The 13,287-nt window shown below is 39.1% G+C and overlaps 1 protein-coding gene and 1 long non-coding RNA gene across 11 annotated transcripts in view; one reads left to right on the top strand and one right to left on the bottom strand.

Annotated features, from left to right (window-relative positions):
- Positions 1–13,287, top strand: part of LOC134660854 (uncharacterized) — an 848,341-nt gene that overhangs the window by 651,759 nt on the left and 183,295 nt on the right. The gene's annotated exons all lie outside the window — the stretch shown is intronic.
- Positions 1–13,287, bottom strand: part of LOC134660838 (hepatic leukemia factor) — a 132,909-nt gene that overhangs the window by 43,397 nt on the left and 76,225 nt on the right. Inside the window, exon 1 of one of the 10 annotated variants that reach the window (XM_063516673.1) lies at positions 870–1,249. The exons of 6 other annotated variants lie outside the window; for them this stretch is intronic. In XM_063516673.1, coding sequence (XP_063372743.1) covers positions 870–1,056 — 187 coding nt within the window. In that variant the 5' untranslated portion in view covers positions 1,057–1,249. Of the gene's footprint in view, positions 1–869; positions 1,250–13,287 lie in introns of those variants that run through there. 3 more of the 10 variants (XM_063516675.1, XM_063516674.1, XM_063516676.1) reach the window with 3 other exon arrangements.

Genomic DNA, 13,287 nt, shown 5'->3' with positions numbered 1-13,287 from the left:
CGAAGACTCATATTCGTTCTTAAATAAAAGGATGATTGTCTTGACGAGCAAAGCAAAAAGAAATATTAATCATTGGTATGAGTGATTACGATGTAGGTATGTGGGTATACAGGATGTTGCCTATACTTAACAGGAGCAATAAATTGAACTGTAGGCTGTACTTCTCAAACTGACCAACGTTTGTTCAGCTACTTTTAAGAATATCTTATGTTTTGATATTACACTTTAAAGTTTATTCTAAGACGCAAATGTATTGCAAATTTTGTTATGTTTAAAGCGTGACAGGCGACATCAAAGACACTGATTACAGCGTACCTTACAATGAAAATAATATTTAATTTGTATGAAAAAGAGAAAATCTCAAGATTCATCATTTTTAAAAGTTGATAGGCAAAAGTTATATCGTTTGAGGAATACAATATATGGTTTAATTATTTGCTCGTGTTACGGGAAACATCCGGTATAAGGTAAGTAATGAGTTTCTGATACAAGTTTACCAGCTAATAGAAATGACCTGGTTTCATCACGAGCCATCAGCCAACACACAATGTCACTGTCATGTCTGAACTTAACATTTCGGTTTGACGAGCTAAGTTCGAACGGATGCATTGTAACGAGTGAAAGTCACCAATCGCCGAAACAAAGAAATCTCGATGAACCGAAAAGTTCCATCCGACAGCGGGTTGTGCTCGGGCACTTTCTCTTTTTTCGCGGCTCTCTCGCATCCGCGTCCACGGCCGAGCCGCGGGCCAGGAGCGGTTAGGCCGCAGGCCAGGAGCGGCTTGGCCACGAGCGGACGGAGAAAGTGCTGCGAGCTTCCTGGTCGCGAGAAGCGCGGGACATAAGCGACGAAGGTGCGAGCCACTGACCGTTGACGAAAACGTGCTGCCTCCAGATGTGATACTGGCTCCAACGGTCGTCGTCCTGGGCGTGCGCGTGGCCGTGCTGCAGCTGCGGCAGCGTGGGCAGCGGCGGGTGAGGCGCGGGCGGCAGCAGCTGCGGCGGCGGCGCCGGTGGCCCGAGCGGCTGAAGGACTTGCGGGTGCTGGTACTCCATGAGAACGAGTCGAGGCGCTCCGCGACGCACTCGCTCAGAGTTCACTCATCGCGACGCGGACGCTGCGGGGACGCGCGGGGCGTGCGATCGCGGCGGTGTGCGGCGCGCGACAGGCCGACGCGCGATCGCACGCGTGCTGCCTCCCTCCCGCGCCCTCTCACTCCCACCTCTAGCACTCCCCCCTGTCCACTCTTGCCTCTCACTTGTCAGACCTCCACCCGTTTCCTCCACTTCCTCCGCATGCGGCATAGTTTTTAATTACAGTGACATAACACGATGCGCGATCACTCTCCACGCGATAACTGATTACTGGTCGCGCGCATGTTATGTGTACACACGACACGAGTGCACGCGTCGTACGTCGCTTGTAAACAAAGCGAACTGCTCTTTCGACTCTTTCCACCTAGCACCTGGTTGGTGTGACAATTTAATCGCTATAATTTCTATGCGATTCTAATTTAAATAAAAGCAGGATCAACCCGCGCGCGTTCATGTCTTTCGTATTGTAACTATAGGAACCTGCGCCAAAGAAGGAATAATAAAAAATAAAAATGTTACAATCGGCCTTCCTTGGTGGAAGTACGTTGTAGTCCTTGCTTGCTAGGTATGCTAAATCAATCCTCATCTGGGAAACCCCCACTTACCCTTGCAAGAAGAAGCTTATTATTTATGTTTCATGATTACGTACATTCTTTCGTTATTATTAATTATTAATATCATCTACCTAGAAAAATAAGTCGGTACGTGAAATATAAATAAATACTGCGGTTATACATTGTGGGTGACCAGGGGGGGCTCTCATTATAGATACCTACGTGCATAAGTATATTCATGTGAGCCACTCGCAGGTTAAAATATTATGTACCTATTTGATTATTACATACAATCATGTAAAATGTAGATATTTTACCTATGTAGGTCACTAGATAAGTTTTGCAATAAACAAATATGAAACATAGAGGTGGCCTATCACTTAAACTTTTTAAAACTATACCTGTTTCTATTCACAATGATTGGCCGGAAAACATTTACTTTTCTTTCAAATCTACCTATGTATGAGTACTTATTAGTAATGGCAAAGAGATTAGATTTTTAAATCTATTCACTTTGGTAAGCATTGAGCAGTGAGTGAGGCTAGCAGCAAGCTAGGCAGCTGCTAGGGCTGCACGGAGCGAGCGCTGATAGCGGGGACAATGGTGTTTTCCTTCGGCCAGATGTGCGCGGCCGCTGACTCACAAGCTTTTCAGGAATTTCACAATAGCTTGCACTTGCTATACCTACACCTCATCGTCGCTTTACATCCATAATTGTAATTGTAATCCTTTTCATTTATGAACAAGTACCTACACAGAATTACTAAACCAATAAGTCAGATTTTTGTACCAGAGTCCAATTTCAACTTTGATTACTTTCCAGTTATGTATCTGCCACTGTCCAGCGATGTAAAATAAATATTAAATAAATTCCCATCACCCCAAGATTGTACATTTATTCAAGGTCTTTCGTGACGTTCTATCCTGTATATAGTATATTTAAGCCAATATGTGCAATCGATTTTTTTTACAGGTTCTCGATATTGCCGCATCACATCTCATACTTCTGTCGCTTTCTTGAGTCGTATAGTAGTCAGCATTCTAATTCGTTACGAATATTATTCATGATTGGTTCACTTTAATCATTGTTCAGCATAATATCCATAGATATAATTATATAGGTGACGTCTCAAAAGTGGGTATCCACAAAAGTGGGTAGGTAGGTAGGTATGTTATAGTTTGTCAAAGGACTTACTCATGTGAAAAAAACCTTCATATGGATATTTAACTAAAAAGTATAGGTTGAATGATAGTCCATATGACAGTTCACTTTTATATGCTGTCACATAAAATGTTTGTTAATATCAGATTTTTTTTAGATATTTTTGGTAAAGTGTCATTCAATAGAACTTGCTAACTATGTAAACAAACCGCCATACTAAAATTGACACTGAATGTCAATTTACTAGTAACTTTTGTTTATATAGTTAGCAAGTTCTATTGAATGACACTTTAGTTTAGCACATTAATTGAGGTATATACAAATGTAACTTTTAGGTAATAAAAATATGGTAAAAACATACTTCTTAATTTATTTTTAACCTAAACTCAAAGAGACTTGGATCTGTTATAGAGACCATAATCATACCATTTATCATTATATGTATTAGGAATTACATGGATATTCGGTATGCAATCGCTAAATGATGTTTCAGTTAATATGTAATAAATTAAAGTTTGGCGCACCGCGGCCGAGCCGCTCCGATAACCCGCCAGGCTATCACCGCTCTAAAACGGAACCCGAACTTGAACCCTACACTACTGCCCGCTGTAAGTAGCCTATTCGCAAGTAACTACTTGTTTATTATATAACTTATATTATGGGAACAAGGTACACAACTGAATGCCTCAATCGCATATTTAACTTATGTCAAATACAGCAGAATTGTACCTACTCGTATCTTTTTATGACAGTTACTTGTGTGCTAAATTAGCATATGATACTTACATGCGCTATTTAAAATACCTAAGAATTAAGTAGGTTATGTTCCTTTTATATATAGGTGGTAGGTACTCGCGTACGTCTGCACTTTGTTACTATGCAATGCAGACATCAACATTTATTGACCGTGTAACGTTAGTTGCTGGACGCGTGACGTGTTGGATATCCAATCCTAAATGCGACTGCGTGACTGCAGTGACTGAATTTCTGTCCTGAAGATGAAATCTATGCGTACCTTACCTAGTTATACAGTTTGTGTCTCGTTTGGTTATGTTATGTCGGAATATTATGGTTGATGTGATAGGGGAATGTGCAGCGCGGCGCGCTTGCATTGCAGGCGGTGTCGGTGCACGAGGCAGACGCGGCCAGCGGACCGTGAAGCGCTGATTGCTGCGGCCATTGTCTCGTGCTGACCTTTGCCACGACTTGCAGGAGTCCAACTTCTCACAAGACGTCACGCCTCGCTCTATCCCAATTTCAACGGTATATCATGTCATTATGTACGTAAAAATATTACTTAAAATAAGCACGTAATTCTTTCTACCTTTAACGCGGGATGCACGGCCGATAATGAACCAGAAATTACCGATAAGTAGCTGCATAATATAATATAAAATGTATATGTAGGACATTAAAAAAACATAATAAACTTAATTAGATCGTGGGTAGTGAGTGACATAAATGACATGAAATTAAGTTAAGTAATAAATAAAGATGTAAAGAAAAAATTATATAAAATCAATATTTTATAATGTGATCATCATCATTCGCAACTGTCATGAGGCGCCGAATCCTTTTAGCGCTACATGGGTACTTATATGCGCAACCTAGAATGTACTGCATTAATGGCCAAGTTCTTTTTTACACCGTAATTACTACGAGCTTGACATTGGAATGCGATCAGAGGCGTTGCAGTCCAAAACTGCGGGCTTAAGTTTCACTTTCATGAGCAGCGGCGAGGAGGTTGGGGGGACGGAGGGGACGGCGCCCGCGCAGCTCACAAGGCCACAAAAAATAAGCTACTTTTCCTTTCTCAAAAACAACACTTTCACCTGCGCCGAATGACATAGTCAACTAAGCCGATCCTACTCGGAGAGAATTAACCTTGTGCAGTTCGCAGTTTTCACTATCGACCGCCGAGCGTCGTTTATGTAACTAATGTTTACATTCAAGCAAAACATGACCTTACTACTTACTCCGAGGGTGACATAATTATTACAGAAAGTACAATACCCTCTTTATCTACACATTTGTACACACAAATCTATTTTTACATTTGAATAAAAATATGCTCTAATTACTAGTTACCGATTACGAACAGGTTCTAAATATGGTTATAAATACCTATACCTATATTTAATATTGCGTATAATTAATAAAAAGAGGGAGTCTTATACGGCAGAGAAAGTCGTGGGCAAGCCGTTGTGCGGGTTTGCAATTATTGTATTTTTGTTAGTGAAATAAAATTTTAAGTCTGCAACATTAGGTACGTACCTACGTTCTTATTTGCAGTTTAAACTAAATATTAAATAGTAGGTACTTATTAGTAGATAGATACGTATGGTTATGGATTAATATTTCGTTAAAACATGTTTTCCACATCAATGCACTTTTTGTGTCATAAGTAGGGCAAAATTGACTTTTTTTATTAATATCACAGGCAACATCAAACTTCTTTGTGCCTTGGTGACTAAATAAGCTGCCATCCCTGAGCATGCTTACGTTTTTAGATCATTAATTAGACGCGACGTGGAGATTATAAAGTAGACCCAGATCTATTCAGTAGTCGAAAGTAGAAGTGGTTATACGACAAACTTTGACATAAGGCGGTCGCGGAGGGTCTAGATATAACTGCCTAAAAGTAATGTGGATTAACACCTAGGAGTCCTAAGACCTACATGTGCAGCAGTGATGTTAGATGCCAACATCAAATTTACGTAGTTATTGCGGAGAGGAGAGCTGAGCCGTCGTGACGCGGCAGTGCCAATGTCAGGGTTGGCGGCGGATTGTTATCGGACGCGTTATCGGCCCATTGTGGCGCGAGTTAAAATAACACCCGTGTTTACACTGGCCAGGCCTACACACCTGGCATATACAACCATTTGACGACATAGGCATACGCGAAATCTAGCAATTCTTTGATACTAAGAATTAAAGAGAATTTAATTTTGTGTAACGAATAATTAGGTTATAATTCCGCCGGTTAAGTTATATAGATAGGTAGGTACGTGGCCCATGCAACAAACACATAAACAGTTTTAATAAGATACTAAATGAGTAATTAAATTTAAATTGCAGACGAACTAAACTGATTTACACATTCAGTGATTATTTAATCGATAATTGTCGAACGTAAAAAGTACTTTGACACAACTCACAAACAAGACAGAGACAGAAGTAGTAAGTACCTATTTCCTATACATTTGTAAATGGCTGTTAGATCTAAGATTATATTTAAAATCATAGGAAAATGCAGACCTATATGTAGGTAATCCGGATATAACAAGAAGTAACGCTACTAGGTACCATTTGATTTACTTACGTGGGTACGAGATTTATACACTCGCGGCGATGGCAACAAAGCGTTGTCACTTTTCAAGGTTAAGAATGCTGTAGTAATAAATCGCAACGAACACAATTACATCGGCCCCTCCGTGCGTCTGTGGGGCTATTTTCCCATCAATATCTACAGTGAGTGACAACTGCCTCGCACATGAGGTAAGCTAGAAGGAAATTAACTAACTCACATTTTACCTAGTTTAGACTGATAAAACCTATAAGGTAATAATTTCTTATTTGGTCAGAAACATTTGTCCAAATAGAAACCATTAGCTTAAATTTCAATTTTTTTTATCGCCGTAGTAAATAGTTGAAATCGTCGAAAGGATCGGATTAAGAATGAGTATAAAGGGGAAGTTTGGAACTGGCACCGGTAACGGAGAAGATAAGGAGTAGGTCAGCGTGGTATGGACTATGTAATGAGAGGGATGAATGCCATATAGGCAAATGTTAAGGATGGATATATTGATGGACGCAGAGCGGATGGTAGACCTTAAACGATGGATAGATTGTGTGAAAGAGGATATGAGAAAGAAAGGAGTGAGTGCTGTGGTGATGAAAGATAGAGAATAATGGAAGAGAAAAATATGTTGTGCCGACTCCGCATAACGTGGGATAAGGGCAGGAAGAAGAAGAAGTCCCGGTGATCATGTGACCCGGACCGTTCTAGCGTGAGACGTCCTTTAGGCCCGAGAATTCTCGGGAAATTTCGAGACTTAAAATAAATGGTTTGATTTTAATTGAAATGTTACAATCCTGTAGGCGAGTAGCAAAACATAAAAAAACGCTTCGTAACTGTGTGTTGCTTTTAGAGATGGGTTGGGGTGGGTAAATACTGAGTATTTACTGGGTAAACCTACCAATGTTTATTGGTATGTAAAAGCAAATGTTACAGGTCACATTTGAAATATAATATATGTACCTACATATTATATTAAATAAATCTAAATATTAAATACGGGTATATTGAGTAAATCCTGAGTATTTACTCGGTATTTATTTACCCGTGAGTTTTTACTCACTACCCATCTCTAGTTGCTTTACATTGCGGGCCGAATTCATTTGTATGGTTAATATTTTCATTGTATTATTTACGTGGTTAAAAGGTATCTTAATCTACTTCCTACGTCCTATGCTAACCGCCGTTAAATATTCGTTCGTACTGAATTTACACACTATAATATAGCTTTCAATGCCTTGACACTGGCTAAATAGTCCCACTTCACTCCCACTGGACTGAAGCCATTTAATTAAAAAAAAAACCATGGGTTGCGCTCCGGGGGTGCCGAGAGAAGTGAAAACTCAATGACTAGTCCAAAATGTCTGCAGCACTATCTATGTATAATTGACCCATCCTCCCTTTCATTGAAAAACTTTAGTTCCGAAATTGCTGGCCAGTGAGCTTAAATTTGCAGCATTAATTGTTTAAAATTCGAATAGAAATTTTAAAGTTACCTTGCAGTCCTCGCATCTAAATATATTTTGGTCATGATATTTTGAGTTTTATTCACCAGTACTAGAGTTCACTTTTATTAGCGATTTCATCAAGATGTAGCTTTATTGAATTATATTTGAGTGATATAAAGTTAGAATGTAACTGTGAGATCCTCGTATTTCAGCCCGCACAAGATTAGAACATTGAGCTTTATTGCTTAATATAAAAGTCCAATTTTAAATAATTGACCTGATTATGATACGTTATGACTAAAGTTCTTTGGTGAATAAAAACGAAACAGCAGGCTCAGGCATACATTTTCGCCACGCGGTAGAAAGAGAGGGTTACGTCTTACGTCTTATGCTCTCGCGAGTTTAACATTTTTTCCCCATCACAAAAAGTGCACAGCGCCGCTAAAGAAGATTTCACTTTAAAAAACAACGGGTTGCACTCCGGGAGTGCCGGCAGAAGTGAAAACTCGATGACTAGTCCAAAATGTCTGCAGCACTATGTATAATTGACCCATCCTCCTTTCTATTGAAAAACTTTCGTTCCGAAATTGCTCGTCAGTGAGCTTAAATTTGTAGCGTTAATTGTTTAAAATTCGAATAGAAATTGTAAAATTACCTTGCAGACTTCGCATCTAAATATATTTGGTCATGATATTTTGAGTTTTATTCACCAGTACTAGAGTTCACTTTTATTAGCGATTTCATCAAGATGTAGCTTTATTGAATTATATTTGAGTGATATAAAGTTAGAATGTAACTGTGAGATCCTCGTATTTCAGCCCGTACAAGATTAGAACATTGAGCTTTATTGCTTAATATAAAAGTCCAATTTTAAATAATTGACCTGATTATGATACGTTATGACTAAAGTTCTTTGGTGAATAAAAACGAAACAGCAGGCTCAGGCAAACATTTTCGCCACGCGGTAGAAAGAGAGGGTTACGTCTTACGTTTTATGCTCTCGCGAGTTTAACATTTTTTCCCTATCACAAAAAGTGCACAGCGCCGCTAAAGAAGTTTTCACTTCAAAAACTGAACTTAAACTTTGTATAACACATACAAATATCTGAGTCAAATCTTTCTGTTAAATACGCATCCTGCAGTGTCATTCTTTTTCTTTGTCACCTTCCTCTAATTGATAAAATCTAGCATCTCTGAGAGGCTGGGAGTGAAACTAACGCACATACATTCGTAAGAGTTACCGACGTCTTACAGACGTCACAACGGTGTTTAGGTATTTCACGTCTCTTGGTGACAGGCTAAAACAGTGGTGGGCAAAGTACGGCCCGCGGGCCAGCTCCGGCCTGCGAATGGATTTTATCCGGCCCGCCGCCGGTCCTATGAAATAATTAATATATGGCATTGGCCCACGATTCAAAAATAAATCGCAAATCAAAATAAATTTTGGCTACAATTCTGGCCCTCCAGTAAAATTTCCTAAACTTTCTGGCCCCCCATGAAGAAAGTTTGCCCACCACTGGGCTAAAAATAGGAAATCCTTTCCAATACCAGTCTAGGTGCAGTAGTCTTTGAAAAGTCGTATCGCTTTATGAGATCACAATACGGTTCCCAAAAATTTATTTAGCAATCTTGAGGCCTCTCTCTGGGGACTTCAGTGATTCAAAGCCTGAGTTTTTGACATTCGCTCGATAGAAAATAATCATAAACATAGGTCTAAAATGCAATTAAAATAGTTATCCTCGTAATATAAGTCCCCGTGTACTTGTACAAGTACAAATTAAATTCGAGTTTTGAACTTATATAAGTATGTAGAAATAAAAGAAAGTTCCAAATTCTAAAGCGCCAAAATTGCCCTGGGTCTTACGAGGATAAATAATGCACCAAAACTAAAAATAAGTAAATTATTTCTAAATATTAGCAATATTATGTTTGAGGTAACTCAGCGATTGGTGGCGAAGGGGAATTTGGCGCATTGGCATAAAAAATTTTTTTATTTAAAATATATTTTTTTTAGTATAAATTAATAGAATATAATAATTCTTTCTTAAGTTTTCAAAACAAATGCGCAGTATCGCCAGCGCCACATTTTTTATTATCAAAATAAGAAAAGAGAACCCTCAAGTAAGTGATAAGTTCGCCTTTGTACTAAGAAGTACCGAGAATTTGTAAGAACAAATTTTGTCTTTTTTGTACAATAAGTATAGAGTTAACTACTAGGTACTACCTAAAAAGACAAATTCAAAAACATGATATCTGCAGTCGCACGTTTACGCTCAGTGAGAGTGAGAGAAGAACACGAACTTACTGGGCCTTAACGGCTTTTTAATTTACGACTTAGGGTCGGTTGCACCAAATATGGGAAGTTTCATAGTTCAGTGCTGAGTGACGTTGATCAGTCCGCTAAGTGTAGTTGGTGCAACTGACCCTTGGCCTCACAGCTCGTGTCTACTTGTCGACTCTGCAACTTTGGGCAAAACCTTATATGTAGTATGTTCTGACAATTTTCTCTCAGTAGTGCACAAAAACACGAAATATGTATAGGTTATAACAGTTAATATTACATTTCATTTAAATAGATGATTCATTATTGCACTTGAATATTGAGTAATTAAAGAATAAAAGTTCCCATACCCAAAGTTTTATGTTGATGTTTTTGATTAAATGTCGAAGGTAATCTAAAATTGGAGTGTTTTTTAATAAATATCTATTATTATTTATTTATGAAATACCTATATAAAATGATTCAATCCCGGTTCTGGGCACTGGGGACCTTGGTCACTTGTTCGTATGTATTTCAGTTTATATTTTCGGAATTCTGTAAGTCTGGGCATTTTGAACGTACAATAATTTTCCTAAAGCCCTTCTAAACAAATGTTATACTCGTAAGAATCTTTTGCTTCTGTAAATATGTGATAGGTATTTAAAACAGCTTAATAATGATGCTGGGTAAGTAGACGAGTGCATGGTGCTTGTTGTGAAATTATAAATAAAACTATTAAACTACTTAATCGTTGCACATAATATTAAACTGCCTTGGTGTTGTCTTTTACCTACCCACAATTAGGTATCAGTTAAATCTTATAATCACAACCAAGGTAGGTACCTACTCACTCTCTGATATTAATATCATATGAGAGCCGCTCAAATATGAAAGAAAACAAAACGAACGCCGAAGGAGCGTACCTTGCGACGATTGAATGATGGGCATGCGACGGTGGACATGGTGCGGTATCTTGAACGGGGCCGCGGCTGGCGCCGGCGGGTCCATCGGTGACGGCGGCGGCGGCGAGAGAAAACAGCGCTCCAGGTGCGGCAACGAGTGCGCGCACCAGCCTAACTCCGCCGTTTCGGTGCCCATATCGATGTACCCGTGGCGGTCTAGCGGCCGACGTGCGGGCCAGCATCGTGTGCACGCGCCGGCCCTATCTCCTCTGACGCACTCAATCCTCGCAAAGTCCCGGTAAATACGCGATGTAACGCGTCCGTTCCCGAAGAAGCGCGCGGCAGGATTGAAGGAGCCGGTGGCCGAGCGCCGGGCACGCTTACAGCCACGTGCGCCGCGGCACGCTCGGCCGCAACGTGCGCCGCCCGGGCGCCACGTGCCGTGCCCCGCGCACCTCCATCAGGCAACCACCCGGCTCCCGGCACCCCGGGATCAAACCACCCGCCCCGGAGTACTTGGCCACCACTTCTTTATCTCGCTACCAAAACGCATCAACTTCGTTTCCTACACACTCATACCTTGGCCGGCGTAATTTTGGACCACCCATGAGCTAATTTGGTTCAGCTGCTTGGTCTGAGTTGTATCAAAATAGGTAAGCCGATGGGAATCGTCTTATATATATAGACGCATTGCCATTCTTCATTAAATATACCTAATATGAGTACCTAGTCTAATTGAACATGAGATATGTTAAGATAAAAAACGCATAACGCACGCATAAAAAACCGAGACTAAGTAACTGAATGTCATGCATGTTGGGCCGTAAACACCGTACACCACAGCATTTGCTAATTGCACACCGTGGGCTGTGAAGTTAACAATGTCTTGAACAGCAACTATAAATATGAATATTGTCTTGCTGTTTTTTCCTACCTGTAGGTAGTAGGTTAGGTAGGTAACTTACACACTCTTCTACGCCTTTTTTTCCAAAACCAGCATCATACTCACAAAAAAAACTTGAAAACAGAATTCTCTTAGTTATAATTATTAGTAGGTATTTAGGTATATATGTGTTTTTTCTAGGATTAGAAATAATATCTGGGAGACCGAGCTTTGCTCGGAAAACATATAAAAACTAAAAAATGCGCGTTTTCCCAGAGATAAAACCTAGCTAGATCGATTTTTCGCCCCCGAAAACCCCCATACAGCAAATTTCGTCGAAATCGTTGGAGCCGTTCCCGATATCCCCGAAATATATATACATATAAATAAATATATAAATATGCAAGAATTGTTCGTTTAAAGGTATAAGATATATTAATAATTAATTAATTAATATACAAGAGTTGCTCGTTTAAAGGTACATATTAGATATACCTCCAAGAATACAAGAATTGCTCGATTAAAGCTTTATATATCTAAATATATTTATATACAAGGTGTCCCAAGAAGTAGTGATATACTGAAGCTGGGAGGTAGAGGACCTATGTTTTATTTTTCTAAGCGCCCTTGAAGTTGTGAACATACTGGGTAATTTTATCTTTCTTGGCATTTTTTTTTTTTTTAATTCCATTCAAAGATCTAACGATAGTAAATGTTACCATACTGAATTGGCCTATCTATCAGCTTAGCACACAAAAAAAATCAAGCATCTACCGCAGTAATTCACGTTACCATAAATAAAAATCTCATCGTACTCGGCGATAGGTGAAAAATTAAAAAAAATCATAACTCCGAAAATACGAAAAATCGCGGAACATACATGGGGGTGATTCAGATAGCCCTCTAGGTCCTCTACCTCCCAGCTTCAGTATATCACTACTTCTTGGGACACCCTGTATATATATATATATATATATGTATAATTGTATACATATGTACGAGAGGTCAATAAATAGATAAGATTTGCAATAGACAAATATTAAACAAAGAGGTGGCCTGTCACATATACTTTTTAAAACTATATTTTCATAGACAATGCATGGTTGGCCGGAAAACATTTAGTGCAGCATACAGGGTGGAAAAAAATTATGGGTCCTGGAGAAAAAATGCCTTAAAACCTTAAGTTAGGTAGCTCATTTTACTTGAAATATATTTTTTTACCAACCTACATGGTATACTTTTAAGCCTAATTTAGACGGTCGAAGTACTTGCATGCGATTAACGTTACGTTGTAAATAGGGCTTTATACACTTCTCTCTATCATACCGGGAAAATGTTTTAGTTGTAGGAAGAGGGGCTATCAGAAAATTGTAGTTTTTATTTCCGATTTTGACACGTTTTAATGAAGAGCAAATGCAATGAAAAAACTCATACGGAAACTAGACTATATTTCAGAGAGCAGACTCCAAGAAAAGCCTCAAAAGGTTGAATTTGGCTCGATAGAAAAAAATCACGAAACCTAGGTATCTAATTTTAATTTATTTTCAATTGTATATCGTTACCCGAATTCCATAGCAGTATAGTTTTAAATAATATAAAATAGAAAGTGATATAGCTGAGGGATTTGACCAGCGAAATATTAATCAGAAGTACATTCTTATACTTTCAGAGTTATTAAGGTACCT

Source organism: Cydia amplana, chromosome Z, assembly GCF_948474715.1.
Source record: "Cydia amplana chromosome Z, ilCydAmpl1.1, whole genome shotgun sequence".
NCBI lineage: Eukaryota > Metazoa > Arthropoda > Insecta > Lepidoptera > Tortricidae > Cydia > Cydia amplana.
The sequence above is the reverse complement of the archived record's forward strand: the minus strand, read 5'-3'. Positions and strand labels throughout refer to the sequence as shown.